The sequence below is a fragment of the Fistularia commersonii genome, chromosome 19, assembly GCF_037954325.1.
Source record: "Fistularia commersonii isolate RoL2024-O1a breed Wild chromosome 19, RoL_Fcom_v1.0, whole genome shotgun sequence".
Classification (NCBI taxonomy): Eukaryota; Metazoa; Chordata; class Actinopteri; order Syngnathiformes; family Fistulariidae; genus Fistularia; species Fistularia commersonii.
The window spans coordinates 5,636,648-5,656,753 of record NC_141302.1 but is presented as its reverse complement, the minus strand read 5'-3'; the positions used below and the strand labels follow the sequence as shown (position 1 = coordinate 5,656,753).

Here is a 20,106-nt window from a genome sequence, read left to right as displayed (position 1 = left end):
AGTGAATTTGATATGAGAGAGCTGCAAACAGTTGTGTCTACAAGAAAGTTAATGTTCCTTGGTCTTTTAATCAGTGAAAAACTTGAAAAGGGTTATTTGGTTATTATCTATTTCATAAATAGTGTTATTATCTATTTCATTAATAATGTTTTTATTTATTTTCTGATTTTTTTTTCCTGTCAAGATCCCAGAAAGGGTTAATTTTTGGTTATGCGCGGCTTTATGGAAAACAGTAAATGTTTACATTTAGATACCTCTGCGATCTTCATACTTTTATGTTACAAACTGGCCCGGCCCCGTGTTAGAGAAGGGTTATTTGGCCCTCGCAGGAAAAAGTTTGAGGACCCCTGGTGTAGAAGATGGACCGGCGATGTCCTGTCTGAAAAGACAGGAAGCAGAGCTGGAGGAAAAGGAGAGGAACATGTAGAGGTTCTCTTTGTGAGGAATGAGGAGGGATAGGATCAGGAATGAGTCCATCAGAGGGACAACATGTGTTAGATGTTTTGGAGATAAAGTCAAATTAGATGGTTTCAGCATGTGCAGGAGGGAGATTGTGAAGGAGGGCCTGCAGGAAGGCCTACGAAGAGGAAGCAGGGGCGAGGCTGAGATGGTAGCAGATGATTCCCCTGAGGGGAGCAGCCAAAAGGAAAAGAAGAGAAGAAGATGCCAATGTGAAATAACTAAATGTCAAATTGGGCAGTTGGCAATTTGCACCTTTTCCCACCTGAGAACTAATATTTGGCCGATTACAGAGTCTGAACGCCATGCAGGACTGTTGTCGTGATTGAGGCGGCAGACTTGAAACAATGCGTATTTAAAATGTACGCAAGTTATTGATGCGTTACCTCCTGCCGTTTAATAAAATAAACATCGTAGCTTCAAGCGAAACACGGCAGAGCCAGGGATTATCACTGATACGGGTTTAAAAAGGTGTATTATTCGGTGCTGGAAGCCGTTCCGCTCTGCCACGCCGCCGACTTCCCTGGCACGTCGGCTCGTTTGCCGGTCGGTTCTTGACCCTGAAACAGCAGTCGACCGCACAATCTCAGCTCAAGGCCCGCTACGGCTCTGAGGCCGAGCTCGGTTAACAAACCGCTGGGAAGAAAGCGGCGCATTTGCCAAAATTAAAACGGAAAGTATTCTGTTGGCATCTTCAAGAAACATCTGATGTGCGAGGGTAGAATCGCTTCGGCGGGGTTTCGGTGTCTTGCTCTTGGACTCTTCATCCTCCCCCGCCCCACACAGGAAAGCGTCCAATCTAAACCGAGATAAAGAGCCAAACGCTTGGAGCGAATCAAAACGAGAAGAGGAAAGGGACGGATTTACAGCGGGCGCTCTCCAAAAGACGTCTCCCGGTCGTGTTTCGGAGAGACGGAAAAAACCACAACGGAACACGGAAAAACATCTCAGCTATTTCTTTTTAGGGATCGCGGTTGCAGCTTGAGGTCGACCCTGGTTTGTTGTTGTTGTTATTGTTGTTTACTGCTTCCCCGAAGAGTGTGTTGGGCGGCAAGGGTTAAGCCCGAGGGGAGGAAAGGTTGGGGGTGGCGGCGCAAAAAAACAAAGAGCAAAAAGCAGAAGGGAGATACTTGTGGTGAGAGGAGGAGAGATTTGAGCCCGAAGCCTCATAAAAAGAATAATTTTGCAGCGGGGAGGGAGAAGTGGCGGGGAGGGGTGGGGGACTGCTTACAGAAGGATTTTTAGAAGGACAGACATGCGAAAAGGGAAAAATATTCCCAAAACCATAAAGTCATATAAAGTCATTTCTGCTTTACTACTCTCTTCTCACATCTCGTCTCTGCTTTCGGTCCCCCTTCTTCGTCTTTTAAAAACCGTCACGTATTTTAACGGTAAATTTTTTTGGAGCGGAGAGCCAGGGCGTCGACCTCTCCTTGCAGAAACCTGCGCACACACATGCACGCACACATACAGACGGGCCAGCCTGCGCAGAAAAAGCTCAGATGTTTTGAGGATACCAGATGCCGAGTTGGATCGCGCTCCTCCGAAATATATGACATTACTTTTTCCGACTTGTTCCTCGACACGGCCGCTGGCTCCGGGTCCACAACATCCAGCCGTGTAACTGGACCCGGGCCTTCCAAAGGCTCATCTGGCGAAAACCTGGCCGGAGGAGGGGGTATTACAGAGCTCTCGGTTTTATTGGGTCTTGTGTTTGGATTGTTGGCTGTTTCTGCAGGTAATAGAACAATGGTGTCAGTATAATAGCTTTTATATCCTCTGTTAAGTAACAACTACAAGAGTGGTAGTTTCCTAGCAACGGCGGGAGAAACTTGCCGTCATGCAAGCCCCACAAGCCTGTACCGGGTGGTAACACGCCAGTCGAACAGATTTCAAATAAGTCGCGCTTTTGGAATGGTGGGTGTCTGCAGAAGCCTCTCGGATGAAGGGTGGAAAATCTTCAAGCGAAGAAATTCAAGTCCAAGACAAGAAGATTTCAACAAGAAGTCACTCCCGTTCACTCAGTTTTAGAAATGTTCGCGTCTGATCGAGTTGAAATTCATCCCAATCGCTGTTTGGAGTCATCATGCCCGTGAAAGCTTGAGAGTTACTGATATTCTAGGGAAAATTCCCCAGTTGGAAAGGAACATCTGTCACATCCGGCACAGACGTTCTGGGAACATTTCAAGCGCTTTTCTCGAGAATTATTTGTTGTTACCGGTTGTTTATCATCCTCGGGTGGAGGCGGGGGGGGGGCGCAGGTGTCGAGGCCTGAACGGAACGATTTTTGATTGATTCGTTCATTTATCATCTATGGCATTTATCCTCCATTTAGGGGTGCGGGTGGAGGATCCCAGCTGTCATTGTCATATGGAACCATGCAACCGTTCACTACAGTTCAATTTTACTTCATGAAATACAAAAAAAGGGGGAAAAAAAAAGAAACATGCAACAAAAATCTCATTCCATTTTATTGATATGATCATCATTATAAATATCATTACCATTATCATTGTTATAAACTTCAGCAAATCACTTTAATTTTTTTTGATTTGTGTAAAAAAAAAAAAAAAAAAAACATTGAGCACCATTTAGTGTTCATAAATAACATTGCTTGTTATTCTTTGCCAATGTCTGGGTAACTTCTGGGTGTTTCAGAATAAAAGAGAAACCCCCTGGAATCACATTTACACCCCCTGGTCTGATCTAATTCACACTGTAAACTGGGATTCATTTCCATCATTGTCACGTTACGCCTCTGTCCAGCAGGACTCCGAATGACAATGTACAAAAGCAAATAATTAAGAAAAAAAAAAAAAAAAAAGAAGAACCCGGAGAACAATAATAACAATAACCATACTTATAATAATAACAACAAAAATTCCCATAACAATGATAATAATTAAAAAAAATTGCACTATATTGCTGGAAACTGTACCACTTCCTCACACATTTTGCACAAGCAGCTCCGCTTGTTTTCAGAAAACAGACAAAAACGTGGGGTGTGTGAGCGAGAAGATTGTGTATTCTTTCATTTTCCTGTCTGACTGCTTGCACTGAGTTTAGTCCGAATGAGTCAAGTCGTGGTTGGGTGTCGCGGTTGCGTGCCGATGCTCAAGGACCGTCTCCGCGGGTGGAATGGGGGTGTGTGTTCGTCAACAGCCCCAAAAACCATGTTTTGGACACGATCTTCCTTAAAGAATCCAAATCTCAATCCTGCACCTTCAATGGTGTGTGTGTTCTGCAGCACCAACGCCTACTCTTACTACCTGCTCAGTTCCATCCGACGAATACAGGTTTTTACCCAACAGATGGCCTTTTTTATTAGAGTCCCTTTCTTTGGAGCGTTCTTCCGGTTCGTCTGTCCCTTTTTTTTTTTTTTTTGTGAATGTAATGTTTAAAAAAAATCCAAAAAATGGGATGAACTGATTTGAACATCTTGAAACCCAGCAGATAAATTGGTCATCTGATTGATTAAATTTTTTTTTCCCCACATGTATCACTATTGCCGTGTGAAATGGCCCAATAAGAATAGTTTCAAATGTGTATCTTATCTACGGTGTTATTATTATGTTATACGTCCATTCCCAGTTTGGTTTGGTGAACGTGGTTTGTGATGTCGGGACGTCCGATGCCACACTGTTGATTCAGAATACTGGCTGATGATTTAGGTTTGTTTGGAAATCAGTCTCTTCCAAACATGACATTTAAATGTCTTTTGAATGGGTAACCAATAGTGGTGTTTAACATAAACCTCTTTTTCTTATTTTTTCCAAGTTACAACCATAATGTAACATTTGTTGAACACCTTTCTGATTTTGAAAGTAATGTTTCTCCCATTTTTTCCCCCAAATTCAACAAAACACAGCCAAATTTCATACATTGAAGTGCTTTCTAAAAGATAAGTATCTAAATTCATTTTGGCAAGATTTTTTTTATGTGCTATGACCTATGATTGTAAAAGTAGCGAGTTTCTGTACCCATCTTGACTGAACGGTAGCATAAAACCCAATAAACAGAAGATAGTGCATGCTTGAACACAAAACTAGGGACTTAAAACAACAAATGTAATGTCAAAATGCTGAATTTCAGAGTAAAACAACACATGACAGAAAAATGTTAAGACTTGACAGCAATTGCATTTCAGATTAAAAAAAAAAAAAAAAAACCTGACCCAAAACACAAATTTGAAAAAGTCTGTGTCGGTGAACTAAAGAAATCAGACAGCAGTTCAGCTGGAGTCGTCCAGTTACGGGAGAGGAAGGAGGGATTTTTAATACCTGGGATGTGAGAGAGCGGAGGCGAGAGGGAAGTCACTGATGAAGTCTTTTGTTTTGGGGGGGGTGGGGGAGTATTTTCCTTCTTTATGTGAGATCGTAGGGTATGTTCTTAATCTCCGAAGACAGAACGTGTAAATAGTTAACATACAAATACACATTTTCCTGATTTCAGTTTCTAGGGGCCTTTTTTTTTTTTTTTAAAGAAAACTACGTGGCGCGTACAAACCACCCAAACCTCGGGGTTGTCCCTAACCATCATCCTCCCTCGGTCGCTCATTCCTCCTTCATTTCTTCTCCCTTTCAGTTTCCATCTTCACCTGGCCCTGTCTCTCTGCGGCAGTCTGTCAATCACCCGTCGCTCTGTCTACACCTTGTCCAGCAGGGATCTCTTGCAGTAGAGGAGGCGTCTGGGCATGCCGTACTTCCTGAAGAACAAAAGCACTCCGAGGGTAACCAGCACCAGCACCAGTAGGAGGAGGGGAATCACCACGGCGACCGGTCCGGCCCCCGTCTGCGGCTCGTCCATCTCGATGATGATCACCTTCTCTTTGCGACCCTTCTTGGGCTCCTCGCTCTCGCAGCCCATCCAGTCTCTGAGCACAGATTTGGGGTACCCGGACTCCACCTTCATGTACTGGTTGTTGAACTTCCAGTACATGTTAGCTTTGTAGAAGTACGTGTAAGCTGAAGGAGAAAGGAGGGATTATTACCACCTCGATTGGCGGGGAAAGTACTTTTGTAAATGAGGTGATCTTCAGATCTTGTTTTTTTTTTGGTCTGAGCGTACATCGCCGGGATGGGGATGAGTTCCAGACGTAACTTTTCTGTTTTTTTTTAAAGAAAAAGCTGGTACTTACATCCGTCTTCGCTCATAATGGCCGCTCTGATGTTGTCGGGGACGCCGTTCCACGTGCTGATCGGCTTGGGGTAATCGGGATACATGGTGCGACTGTTTTCGTTGAAGCGGTAATAGCTGAAAGGGGAATAGCGGATGTCAGTCTTACAGGAAACAGACGTGAGGACGGCGACTTTGACTGGTTTCGATCGTGCAAGACAATTTATTTTGACTCGACATGGTGTTAAAGTCTTCCATCCATCCTTGAATCGAAAGAATGAGGTGCATGAGAAGCACATTGGATGGTTAAATATGTGAGTATGAGCAGGTTTTTGGCAAAAAATGCAACAAAAAAAAAAACATTTCAGACATTACTTAAGGAAACTAATCTTAAAATGCTACCAAAATCACTTCTGGTGTTTTTTTTATGGTGATGATCGCAGTTAAGAGACAGGAATAGTCCTTCTTTTATGAGATTTATAGATTTTGACCAGGTTTTCCCCTAAAGCATTCAGTCACTGGGAATTTTACGGGGGTCTGGTTTCTGCTCCCAGGATGTAGACGTACCCTTTCAGCCAAAAAGAAAATAAAAATTCTTTTTTTAACAGTTTCCACTACATCCCTGATCATATTGTCCACTTATATATGGTCCAACTCCTCCATCCCCGTTTCCAATTTTCCAACGGACTGCGGTTGGAGGCTCGCTGACAAGGATTTAAACTGTCATATCCAATTCCTCAATTGAATCCATCGCAAGTTAGTAGCAACACATTCCCCAGCTTAGAATTCGGCAGGGTTTTTTATCTGCTGACAAATTGTTTGTGCAAGACTGAGGGTGAACAGCCGCGGAAGCCGAGAATTAACATGAATGAGAAAATTCACAGCCGGAGCCGGTACAGCAGACGTTAGCGACGAACCATTATTTTTGGAATCGAGCACAATTAAAACGTGACTAGTGAGAGTTGAGTTTAATTGAGTGTTTAAGCTGAACTATTTGCAATGCAGTTTCTATATGGGAGATAATAATGACATGCTAATAATGCTAAGCCTGTGAAAGTGGGCTTTCAATCATTTCAGACTTGCTTTCAAATTTGCTAACGCTAGGTTACACTCACTTATTGCCTCTGAAGAAGAAGGTCTGTCCTGTTGGTGTGTAGAAGAGAGCGGCGTCGAGTTTGTCCTTGGGCAGACCGGGGCCGAGGTCTCTCAGGCTCTTAGGGGAGTCTTTCTCCATGGTGGACTCGCTGAACACCCAGTAACGTTCACCTGCGGATGGAAGACGGATCATCTTTTCATCCTCTTGAACATCTGACGACGAGGAAAGCGGAGAACCCGGAGGAAACCCACGCGGACACAGGGAGAACATGCAAGCTCCACACAGAAAAGCCCGCCGTCGAAATCGAACCGGTGACCGTCTCGCTGCGAGGCGGACGTTCTAACCACTGCTTTGACTCTTACATATGGTTTCAGATGTTGAGCATTAGCGTTCCTCTACGGGTTTCCTGGTTTATACATGACATTTTTGGCCACTGTAATAACACAGTCCGAACAAGATCCGGTTTCACTTCAATCGCTGCGGAAACATACCCTTAAAGAAGACGAATTTCCCATCATCCCTCTCATAGGCGGTATCGATATTCGAGGGCAGGCCCCTCCAGAAGTGACTGATGGGCATGGGATAGCCTTTCAAAACCTTGTTGTTGCGAATACGCCAAAACCACTTGTCCTGCAAAAAATGCACCCAGAGGTAAGTTATAAACTGGACAAGAATGAATTCAATGATTTTCACTCATTTGCTGATATTGCTGAAGGAGCCGATCGATATGACGCGCCACGCCACAAGCAAAAACACCAAAAATGATTTAAAGGCGCACATGTGACTAAAAGCTGCAGGTCTTTGAAACAAAATCCATTTGTAGACATCCATTTTTTTATTGGGTCTTAATTCAGCCTCCTTTGAAACCATGTAATAACTACTGAATTCATTTTATGTGCTACATTGACAAGTGAGTCATTTGACGTTCTCGGAAATTTTTGCTTTCCGGAGTTTTTTTTTTTTTTTTTTTTTTCATTTTCTAAGCAGGAAGCCTTTTAGTTTACAAGAGTTTTAGGTGGTTTTTTTTTTTGTTTTTTTTTTTAATGTGACTCACCTTGAAAACGAACTTTTCCCCCCTGAGAAAGGCAATGGTGTCAAAGTGTCCCTCGCAGATGTCGGGGCCGTCCTCGGGCCTGTCGGGGTTGAAGGGCTTTGTGGGCCGAGGAGGAGGTGGAGGAGCCCCGGACTTTGTACCTGCGGGATTTGAGAGCGAAAATGAAGACTTATTATCTACAATTAAATATAAAGTCCATTTCAGCAGCTTTTGCTGAATACTAAATCTTGGTTTAATATGAGATGACTGTCTATGGATATCAGGAGATGTTCAATTGTTCCACCATCAGTGTCCCTGGACTGCAACTGCCTGGTTAAATATTAACTGGAGGTACTTGTTTGTTAAATCTCTCCACGTTATCCGCAAAGCAGCCCACCGTAGATGGCCTGGATGCCCCGGCGGTCGTCGTCGGGTAGCTGGAAGTTCTCGGTGTCGAACCACTGATAGAAGGGGGCCATGATGGCGGAGGGGTTATTGGAGTGTTCCAGGCCCAAAGCGTGACCCAGCTCATGGACGGCCACCAGGAAAACATCATTACCTTCAACAACAAAATAGTCGTGTCAAAAAAAAAATCTGCAGAAAAAAAGGTACCAGGATGAATTTTTTCAAGGATTTTTTTTATCCATTAGTTGTGTATATGTATATGTCTGTGCGGTGTGCTGTATTAAAGTTGTTATTATAATTATTATGAATAATCTTGAATCAATAATCAAAACCATCAATCAAATCAAACCATCTTACCACCCTGGTCGACGTTCCCAGTGGTCCAGGGCTCGGCGAGGTCAAAGTGCGTGTCTCCCCCGATGCCGTGTCCGGGGAAGTAAGCATGAGCCAGGAAGCCGCCCTCGCCGTCGAAAGGCGTGCTGTCACCGTGGAAACCTTCCGCGAAGGAGAGCATGATGTCGGCGTACTTGTCGACCTTCCCTGTGATTTGGCTGTAGGGGATCTCTCGGAAGGTGAGCGGGATGGCGCTCTCCCACACTTTGAAAGCTCTTCGGATGGCGTCGTACGTGCCACGCTCGCCAACTTTTGGAGTGTAATTCTGTATGCTGCGGGGGGGGATGGAGAGATTAGGATTAGACCCCAGCAGAGAAGTAAAAAAAGTCTTGACACTCAAATTGAAAATAAAACAAGTGTAAAAACTGATTATCATTTTTTAATTTTTTTTCGCGTCCAAATCGTGGCTATCTACTGTTTTTTTTTTCTTATTTGCTATGCTAGTAGTGATTTTTACACACATCACCAATTTGATGATAAGATCCACATATCAGTGCGTGATCTGTGTTCTGTGTGCATGTGTGTGTGTGTGTGTGTGTGTGTGTTCTGACCTGAAGGTCACTTCAGACTTGTCCCACTTCAAACCCTGCACAGCGTATCGCTTCCTTCTGAGATTGCTTTTAAGCTGCGGGCCGAACTTGTCTGGGACGCCACATCGCGCTCGGCTCATTGCCCTGGCAACAGCAAACATCAAATTCCAACAATCTTACATTTGCTTTCAAGGACAGGAATCTCGCGCATGCCCAAAAATCCAAGTTGTCGTGCTGACGGATTATTTAATTTGCTTATTGTTCAATGATTTTTGCAAACCAAGTGTGTTCTTAAACCAGGACTCACGCTAACGTGTTGGCGTCTACAGAGCCGGTGACGGTCAAACCATAAAACCTCTGCATGGCTGAAATGGCTGCTGCAATGGATTTCGGTGAGCGGATAGCCTGGGCTCTGACATCACCCGGGGGCAGGTAGCCATACTGCTGCAACCAGGCCTGAAGGATCAAATATTAAAAATCCCATTGTTAACTTTTCTATCCCAAACAGTAAGGGAAACATGATGACGATAGATAGATCTAACGTGATTCTGTGATTGTACTGAAAAAATATTTTACTTTTACTTTTGTTTTCCGATCTGAATGCACCTATTACTGGAGAAAACGAAACAGAAATTACTTCGAGACTGGATACTTTTGACATCACCATTTCTGTTTTTACTGCAGAACTCCGATATTTATTTCTGATGGTTTTAATCCGAGATGTTTTCGGTTTGTATTTTTGCATTAAACAAAAGCGAGATAACGGTTCATCTGCTGAAAAGAAAATGTCTTGTCCCCTCAAGATATGTTTCTTTGAGTCTGTTGGACACTGTTTCTTTAACTCCATGTACCCAGTGGCTGTGTGTCAGTGTGTATGTGTGTACGTATGCGCGCGCCCCCATCATCAAACATGCCAGAAAAAACACAAAAAACAACTTAGTCAACAGAACGGAAGGGTTTGGCCTCTCGTGTGAACCTGTAACTATTTGTCTACTTCCAGTAAACTTCAAGCGCTTGTTTGGACCTGCTTCAGATGTACCACACAGATTGAGTGGTATGTATCTATGGTATCTGGACTATGTGTGTGTGTGTGTGTGAGAGAGAAAATGTGTGGGGGTTGAGAGTTGTCACAATAACAGGATAGTGCCTACAGTAGAGTCAGACTGAAATATAACTGAAATAGCCCTGTTGGCAAATGTGGGCCTTTCATAGTAACAGTCATATTGGTTGATATATTGGCAGATAACTGATATTAAATCCATGGATCAATAGGTCTTGTCTAATCTGAGCAGTTTGTGTTAAGTGTTGCTGTTCCCTTAAATCTGGTATCTCAGATTCGATTTGTCAACGTCACCAAGGAACCGGCAACGTGGATTTTTTGTGTTCAATGTCAGATTCTCATTTGGAAATAGAATGGAATGGAATGTCTCCCCGGTGTTTTTCCAACTTTAAATTTATTTCCTTCATAAACTTTCAAAATAAAAAGCCGTCAGGTGCGGCTGTTTGTCACGGAATATTCGACAGATCGGCGCCAGCCTGACAAATTTAACGTGGCTGAAGTACAAGCTGATTTATATACGTTATTTATCACGTCATTTTCATTCCCATATATTAGTATCAGCGCCAAATGCAGTAATTTATTTTCGAAATCAAAATTGAATTCAAGTATGTTTTGATTAGATAGTTATCAGTCTTGTAGTTTTTTTTTTCCGTGATTTTTGCGCAACTTCCTCTTCGGACCCGAAGGCAAGACCACCCCCTTTTTTTTTTTTTTTTTACAGACCCGTAAGACCTAACATCGAATCCTCTCGTGTCTCCTGGGTTTCTACCCAACTCCTTATAGGAAACTTTGTTGTGGGGTCATAAAGAGGGACCGCAGCGGTGCCGGGAGCCAAATGAAACACAGAATCTGAAAACACTGATGTCATTTTTAGTCACCCTGACCCAGAACTATGTCTAGAAGAGCACGGCCAAAGACAACTCGCAGTCATGATGGTGGGGAAATAAAAAAAAACAACACAATTTTCAGCTACATTTGGGTTCCTTATAGCTTTTTCTGCCTTGCGGATTATGTGTGCCCTCCTCCTCCTCCTCCTCCTCCTCTTTGCCCTCCACTCTGTCCTCATGTCAACCAAAACCACCACTATTTATCTTCACACATGAAAGGTCGGCCTATTCTTTCCACTGTCTGCTGCTGGTGGTCTGACATTCTTTTCAAAGTTTTCACATTTCGATAGCAGTGCTACTTTTGTTATTGAAAAAAACGTCTTATCTGTTTGAAATGGTGCAATGTTGCATCCCTTCTTTGCAGCCTACAGATATTTCTTTGTAACCCTGTTTTTTTAGTCGTTTATGTTACACCTTTTGTCGGTCCTTTTGTAGCAATTCTCACGTCTTGCACATTTTTAGACGTTTTTCTTTTTAAAGCGGCATTCCGGTTACGAGTCGCGTTACGTTTTTAGATGAGAGGCGAAATTAGATACGTCAAGTTAGCGGCATGGGGTTTTTGACTTGTGGCAGGGTTCGGGGCTCGGACCTGAGCGTTCACTGGAAACTAAATTCAGATATGGGATGCACGGACTCGACTATCACTCTGCAACTTTTAAGTTCCAACTGTCAGAAAAATTCAAACTGGCCTAAACATAGCACGTGTGCTCTGGCGCGAGTGCTTTCCGAGCACATTTCTTTTGGCAAAAAGTCAATAAACTCCCCCCCCCCCGCAGGGACAGCTTTTCTTTACTGCAGACTTTTTTTACGTGTTGTGTCGGAGGCCATCTCAGAATTCCGCACTGAAGGAAACTCAAATACGGAGAAAGAACGCTCAACTCGGACCCGGGTGTTGGATATGGAGACCGAAATTCAAACAGTTCTTTGATAAACCGAGACTTGACTCAGAGTTAGATTCAGAGGTCTGGAATTATGTCGAGTCCACTATGACACCAGATTGGAGGTGGACTTGGTTACTTTGGACTTCCTGACAGCTCGCGTGTATATTTTTGGAGTATTTTAAAAGAAACGGGCCACTGATTCCAAGCTAAGCAGTGGGAGACGGCATGTCTGGCGAAGGTTGTCACCCTTCCCACATTACTGTAAAGATCACGACCAAAAGGCAAATTCATTATTAGAGGTCCCTTAAAGCGGCGAGGCCAAATAACGTCCTGGATTCGTGTGTTTCCACTTGTGAATTCGTGCGCCACAAGGTAAAGCGCGCTCACCACAAATCAAGTCGGTGGAATTACCCCAAATTCCTCCTTTAGCGTCATCTAAACCTCAGATATCGTTCCTATTCCACCATAAAAGCTGTTTTTCTCTTCAGACTTGCCTCCAACAAGTGAAGGGAAAGCAGGGGAGGGATGGAAACGGAGTGACTGGGCAGGACTATCTGGCCGTGTCCTGCCCTGGTACACACAGCTACTGTTATTCATGCGGTGGGGCAGCGAGGGCCGGAGAACAAGGTTCACTTATGATGACCTGCAGCGAGACAGTTTATCCCTCCTCTGCGTCCCCCGCAGATCCCCCTCGTGTTCGCTCACAGTATCTTTAAGATTTCACCGGATTATTTTAACATCTAGTTAATTTAATTTATCCCCCGACTCGAGGCTGTCTCGAAACAGCGACCGAATGTACTCTTGACTGCCGCTAGTGTGTCCTGTGGCTCCGGCGGTGACGCGTCTGCTTCTATAAAAACACTCGGTGAAAAGGCTCCCCCACACCGTCAAGACCTCCGCTTCTCTCCTCCAATCCCCGACTGCTCCTTCGCTGCACACCGCCGCCGCCGCCACCTCCGGTTCGAACGCCAGCTATCCCTGCACGCGCCCCTCCTCCCTGGAACTACCAGCAGCCACCATCAAAGCTTCTTTTTATTGAGACTTGTATATGGCTGGTATTGTTGGCGTTGGGGTTTCTGTCCACACAGCCATGTGTGGTCAGAGGGCTGGTTCGGTAAACACACTCCCGGGTCTGTGCAGTGTGTTTGCCGACCGATCCTCGGTCTGAATTTTACCACTCAGACGGAACCGGTTTGATGTAAATGCGCTGGGAGAAGTGATTTTGTCAAAGAGGCGTGAGTTTAATTGAGATTGTGATACCCCGTGGTAACCTTGCATGAAGTTCTGTGTGTTTTATGTTAATATTTAGGCAGTGATTTCATTTTTTTTTTTTGTGCAGCTTTTCATTTCTTGGGTATCTAAATGATATAGTGTGAAGTGAAGTTAGAGAATTTAGCATTATTCCATAATGTTAACAGGCCAAAAAGCCCAAATAAACAGCAAATTAGCCAATATTCACTGCTGAATCAGTATATGAGCCAATTATTTCACTATTAAAATTATTTTCATTTCATTTATTATTACTTATACCACATCTTTACAAGCTACTTATGCTACTGTGAAAAGGATTGCTATCCAACGAAATTTCGGTATGCTGAATGACATTGAAGAATCTTATCCTTATTTTTTTTCTATAGAATTGACCTGCCATTGATGTGGAAGATCCCTCGCTCATATAGAAAAAGTGAGGGGACAGATGTTCCCTGCGAAGAATCTAACATAAAAAAGAAACAAATATTTAGGGGAAACTAAATTTAGAGAAAAACCCTCTCTGGGATGCTCAAATTAACCCGTGAAGAGGGAAACATCGCCCCTGTTCCACAATGCAAATGTTTAATATTACACAAATGCAAGTGTCAAAGTGAAGTCGAGCGATGTTCCAATATGGACCAACAGGTTCATTCTTTATCTATACTCGGAAACTTTTTTGTTTTTCTTTTTTCCTACTTAACCTTACAGATCACCCCCTCCTAGTAGACTCGCTTGTGAAACAGAACCGAACGCAAATGATGAGGAAAATTGGGGAACTTGCAACATCAAGTCTGAGCTGTGAATGCTAATAAAAAAAAAAAAAAAAAAAAAGGTTCCAAAACAACAACTTGTGGCTTAGGATTCAGAGTTTGGTTATTTAGAGCCCTTTGTCAGCTCTGCGTGGAAAACGCAGCCGTCTGTTTACTACCCGTCAGTGCAACGAGCGCCGGTAAGAAAAGGATACGGAAAAGCGACGTCTCACGGGACACGTGGCCGACACACACACAACCTCCGCAGTTAGTCACATTTTCACAAGACTCGGAAGTTGTCTCTTTTTTCCCCAGACACGCTATGAAAATAAGAAAAACCACAAGTTCCTCGGAAGAGTAGAAACAAATGTTAAAAAAAAAATCCCCGGTGCATTGAAGGCCACCGCGGTAACCAGAAATAAACTCCCGGACCGACAATGACGACGAGATGAATTGAAACTCATCGATTCCAAGAAGAGATAGCAGATGAATCTTAAAATGAAGATTTGTGCGTGCAGATGCCAGTCAGGGATGGAGACTTTAGGGAAAAGTTGTTGTGAGCGGAGACGGGGCAAGCAAAGATTATCTGCAGTGCAGACTTACATTAGAGGAAGAGAAGGAGAGGTAAAGATATTAGCGGCAGTAGCGGTGAAAGAAAAGAGTGGCCGGCGAGGCGGGAGGGGGGTTTGAGGGATCTCTGAATTTAAATTCGAGGGACTGACTCAGTTATTCCTCCTGATGTGTGCCAGTGGAAAAAAAAAAATCTGCACATGAGTGGCTGAATCTCACATTGCCTTCATTTCTTGGCGTCTCTGACCCAGTTAGCGCCCGGGCCGGCAGAGCCCCGACTCTGCGAGCACTTGCATGGGCAAACAGGTGGTGTCACAAAACAACTGTATGCTTTGTTTTTATTCTTTTAATTCAGATGGCCGATCGAATATAAATAAGACTACCTGGTTTTCAAATTTGGTTTTAATACCGATGACTAGGAGACAGCCAGAACTACATCGGACCCATCGGCTTTTTTTTTTTTTTCCCTATTTTTAATGACCGCCACCATCCCCGCCAAGTCCGATGAACAGATTTACTGCAGGCAGACCGGAAGAGCCTCTGTTTACTTTTCCCAGGCAAAGTTAGTCGCTTCGAACCAAGAGGGTCAAGATCCTCCTTTTTTAGAAGTTTTTATTCTTAAGGTGAATTTTATTTGGAGCGTGGTGACCGAATATTTATTTTAAAGAGCTTTTTTGACCTCCCGAACTGCGGGGGGGGGGGGGACTTCTCCGCTTATTCACACAGCGTGAAAACGGGGCACGTCGGCGTGGCGGGGGAAGCAACGTAAAAATGGAAACACTTAAATGGATGGCTAGTGCCAAACATAACCGGTTGAGCGCTGAGATCAAGAGCGGTAAGAATGCAAATCTTGATAGGGAGATCGGTAAAAACGCATCGAACGCGTGCCAAGACCCACATTTCTACACATCACAGTGGAAGCCGGTCTCCGCAGCGTTCTTTATTTATATCAAGGTGGACTATTTTCTTAGGCGGACAGCCTCCATAGCTGCCTCTCCTCCCTTGAACTCCATCAGTTTCTCATTAAGGCTGATCCACTGATAATTTGGACTTTTCCTAAGTGAGAGCCACCGCCTGTCAGGAACAGCGTGCAACAGAGCCGGAGCTCCACTTTGATGCTACGTCAACAGCAACCCCTCTTTGAGATAAAGACAATCGGGTCCAGATGTGTTCGGGTCCAGATCTGTAACCCTCTGCTGGGATCGCCAGACATGTGTCTCCAGGTGGCAACGGAAATCTCCGGCTTTTTTTTCTGCCAGATATGGCGAGATCCTGTTTTAGATCCACTTGTTTTCATTGCTGCCCACTTCCTCCGACTTAGCATTTGTTCAGGCGGAGAAAGGTTAGACCGGGCAAGAAGCGTGACTGAAAACAGATGCCGTGATGCAAATGTGCTCGGCTTATAGAAATACTGTCTTTTCGTGGCCATGTGATATGAAGAAGATAAAATAAGAGGAAAATATTTCTTTTCTGTCAGGGGCATTTAGTTCAAGAAATCTGATTTCACCAGATCAAAATCTTTGTCTGGATTCAAGTGACTGCCGATCACACAATTTGACCTAAAAAAAAAAGAGAACCCACAATGCATGAGGACATATCGGTGTCAATCCCAGCCACGCTACCGGAAGCGTCTCTGCCGAAGATGGATGACAAAGTCAAAGAGGGATGTTTGAATGTTGAGCAATGGCATAATTCCTTCAAATGTGGTTCGGGAGGTTATGAGTTCTTCTTTCTGGACCCCCCCCCCCCCCCCCCCCCCCCCCCCCAACACCTCTGCTTATTTCCTCTGTTGCTTCACTTTGGTCTTCCTCCTCCACACACACACACACACACACACACACACACACACACACACACTCGTCACAGTCTGTCTTATGATCACAGGTTTCATTTCCAGCTTGGAGGTGATGTCATCTCCGACTACGCACCCCATAATTAACACATATCCTCTTTCTACATCAGGAATGAGTGTTTGACGGCATCCTGATTCTGTTTTGCTGCGGTCGAATTCCCAACAAACAAAGCACATCATTTCTGGATAAAATACCAGACTGCTGGGTTTTTATCTCCCCGGCAGTGGATTTCTTGCAGAGTTATTCCGCAGCTGCAAAAATTCGCCTGCCATGAACGCTCATGTTGTCCGACTTTGTTTACGGTCGTTCATCACCGCGGCCTCTTGTGCACCGTCTAACTCCCAGTTATCCATCATGTCTGGCTTGACTCACATGCCAGTGGTCAGTGACTAAAGTTCTCCTTCTCCCCCACCGATGCCGTGCTTTTTGAGGAAACAAAGCCTTTTACAGCCACATGGACATATTTACATTGTTCATTAATTTCCTGCGAAAGCGGGGTACCGTTGACGCATCACTTATGTGATGTAGAAATGCCTTTCACGCAAATTTCCCGGTAGTATTTTTACTTCTTTTTTTTGGGGGGGGGGGTGGTATTTTTCTGACATCATTTCTTGTCATTTCATTTTGAAAGTACTCGAACGAAGTTGATCGAATTGTCCACAGGGATATAAAAAAACTGTGAGAAATGATCTCTTCCAGTCTGTGCCGATGAACCCGTCCTTTTTCTTTTCGGGCTATCTTGTCCGGCGCTTATCACCGATCGTACCTGGTAAACCCAAGACGTAGGATTTCCCTCTTAGCGAATGTCAACAGGGCGGTGGCGCTGGGTACGAGCGCGTACCCGATCATTTTCAAAGCCCTAACGACCAAACATGTTGTTTACGCGAAACTCAAGCAGCACTCTGGTGTCTGTTCTCTCGACCGGCGGCCCGCTCCTCCAGACAGACTGTCCCGTGTCAAGCCTGTTTTGAAGCCTCTCCGCCTGCCGCTGTCTGTGCAGTCTCCGCAGACAGATGAAAACCATTAAACCCCCCCTCCCCCACTATCACCACCGGCTCCTTTTTCGTGAAACAAAGCAGCTCAGCTGAGGTTTGTGAACGGCCCCTGCGCGGCTGGATCTCCCCCACTTCCCTCTCCAGGCCGCAAGAGTTTAGACTCATGAATTTTTCTGCTGTGGACGAAGTTGCTCGCGGTGGCCGCATCTTTTACAGTGCGCGCCGAAGAAAAACAAAGGGTGGGGGAAATGTTTGAGGGAGGGAGAAAAACGTCACGAAACTAAGGTCCATCTTGCAGTTTCAAGGGACCGAGAATGATTCTCAGTACAAGTAAGGTCGAAAGTTGTTTTCTATGCGAGAGAGGTGAGGATACAACGCAACTCATTCTTTGGTGCAAACCAGTAAATAGCAAAATCCCTTTGGGAATGCTGTCGGCAAAGATTAGCTGGGGAGAATCGACATAAAAATATATCCTTCCCTGTAAAACACCTTGCATCCTTGTTAAAGGTGATGCACAAAAGCTGACATCGTCACTGTAATCCAGCGCCCTGAAAAGAAGATGCCTTTCGCCTTAAGAGATTTTAATTTTTCTCACAAAAGTAACAACAACCCATCCATCTTTCAGAGTTTGCCTGAAATATATCATGAAATAAGTGGTTGCTGTAAGTGTAACTCACCAGACCGAGTAACTAAACATGGAGGCATGGGCTTTTCCTGAAAAGAAGATGCCTTTCGCCTTAAGAGATTTTGATTTTTCTCACAAAAGTAACAACAACCCATCCATCTTTCAGAGTTTGCCTGAAATACAGCATGAAATAAGTGGTTGCTGTAAGTGTAACTCACCAGACCGAGTAACTAAACATGGAGGCATGGGCTTTTCTACATTATAATCCTTTGTGCCAAAAGTTAAGACAGAGGTGATGCCAAGTTCTATTTCTTTATGTGACAAAGTGACTGATATATAACAACTTTCACATTTGTAATGCAGTTATAAAAAGGGTTAAACCTGGAATATAGCATGAAATGAGTGGTTGCTGTAAATGTAACTCACCAGATCGAGTAACTAAACATGGAGACATGGGCTTTTCTACATTATAATCCTTTGTGCCAAAAGTTAAGACAGAGATGATGATCAAGTTCAATTTTTTTTTTATGTGATTTGTGCATTTGTGATGCAGTTATAAAAAGGGTTAAACCCGTGTATTTTGATGAAATGTGCATCCTAGTGGCCGCGCAAGGAACAAAAAAAACAAAAAAGAAGCGGTGAATGCAAAACAGTGGCAAAAGTTGGCCTGGAGTTTAAAGGTTTAAAAGTATAAAAAGTGAGATGTTGTCGTCCATCGTGAGTTTCCACAGGACTTACCTCTGCTTTCAGGACGTTTGCAGAGACGGAGGAGATCGCGGAGCAGCAGAGCGCACAGGCCAGGGTGAGGAGTTGCAGGGCCAGCATTCTGACAACTACCTCCCCGCTAAACCCTCTGCAAAGTTACTTTTACACACACACACACACGCACGCACACACACACAAAAAAGACCTTAAAAATCCCGTCAAAGATGATGGAGATGCAAGACGAAATAAAAAATTAAAAATAAAAATAAAAATCAATCGACCTATCAGGACAAGATCGATCGATCTGGGTTTTCAAAACGTGGCAGGAAACTCTCCCACCCCCCTTTTTTAGGGGGGGAAAACGAATCCGCAGGGACACTTCGAGAACCGAAAAACAAATAAATATATCCCGTCTAAAAAGTCAAAGTCGGTTTTGTTTTACTGTTTTTTAAAAAGTAGGAGAAACAGGCAGAAATCATCCAATAGGTCCGTTGTTGTCTACGGCTTCATGCTTTTTGATTAAATCTTTTCCCCCCTTGGTTTGTCTGTCAGGCGCAGGGACGTGCTCGGAGGGAGATGGAGTTTCCTTTGGATCCTCCTACACATGGGCTTTTTTCCCCCTCCTGTGTGACGACAGGCGCTGAGGGTTATCACTCTGTAACAACCCAGATGTTCTGCCTCAAATACTTGTTTATGTCTTGCTTATATTATTTTACAGGAATGAACATCACGATTCACATTCAGCTGCAGTTTAATAGAAAAAAATGATCCAACACCCCATTCAAGTGGACTTTCTCCAGTAATCCGTTTGAACATGTTATGCATTTCTTTTTATATTTTTGTATTCTATTATATACGCTGTATATGGTATTTGTTTATTTTTGATATTTTATCTATTTTATTTTACATAATTTTCTTTTCTACCCTGTAATGCTACTGTGACAATCAAATTTCCCTGCTGTTTGATCCATTAAGTCTATCTTATCTTATCTTATCTTATCTTATCTTATCTTATCTCATCATCATTGTATACACTGTGCATGGTATTTGTTTTTTTTTATATTTTTTTCACATACATTTTCCAATATCTTCTTTTCTACCCTGTAATGCTGCTGTGACAATGAAATTTCCCTGTTGTTTGATCCATTAAGTCTATCTTATCTTATCTTATCTTATCTTATCTTATCTTATCTTATCTTATCTTATCTTATCTTGTCTTATCTTATCTTATCTTATCTTATTTTAGCTTAGCTTAGCTTAGCTTAGCTTATCATCATTGTATACACTGTGCATGGTATTTGTTTATTTTGATATTTTATTTAACATACATTTTCCACTATCTTCTTTTCTACCCTGTAATGCCGCTGTGACAATGAAATTCCCCGTTGTTTGATCCATTAAGTCTATCTTATCTTATCTTATCTTATCTTATCTTATCTTATCTTATCTTATCTTATCTTATCGCCAACTATCGTTATTACATGGTTATGCAATACAGT

The 20,106-nt window shown here is 43.5% G+C and overlaps 1 protein-coding gene and 1 long non-coding RNA gene across 2 annotated transcripts; one reads left to right on the top strand and one right to left on the bottom strand.

Annotated features, from left to right (window-relative positions):
• Positions 1-2,910: 2,910 nt before the first annotated feature.
• Positions 2,911-19,153, bottom strand: mmp14a (matrix metallopeptidase 14a (membrane-inserted)). The gene is made up of 10 exons (XM_086165335.1): positions 18,641-19,153; positions 9,339-9,487; positions 9,053-9,175; positions 8,466-8,773; positions 8,101-8,262; positions 7,725-7,864; positions 7,162-7,300; positions 6,690-6,840; positions 5,597-5,712; positions 2,911-5,423 (listed from the first exon to the last, which is right to left on the bottom strand). Exons 1-10 carry the CDS (start codon positions 18,725-18,727, stop codon positions 5,104-5,106), a joined length of 1,695 nt encoding a protein of 564 aa, XP_086021461.1. The 5' UTR covers positions 18,728-19,153; the 3' UTR covers positions 2,911-5,103.
• LOC147223515 (uncharacterized) lies at positions 9,957-19,622 on the top strand. Its single transcript, XR_015107545.1, has 3 exons — positions 9,957-10,085; positions 18,653-18,704; positions 19,160-19,622. It is a non-coding gene; the product is annotated as an uncharacterized LOC147223515 (long non-coding RNA).
• Positions 19,623-20,106: the final 484 nt, after the last annotated feature.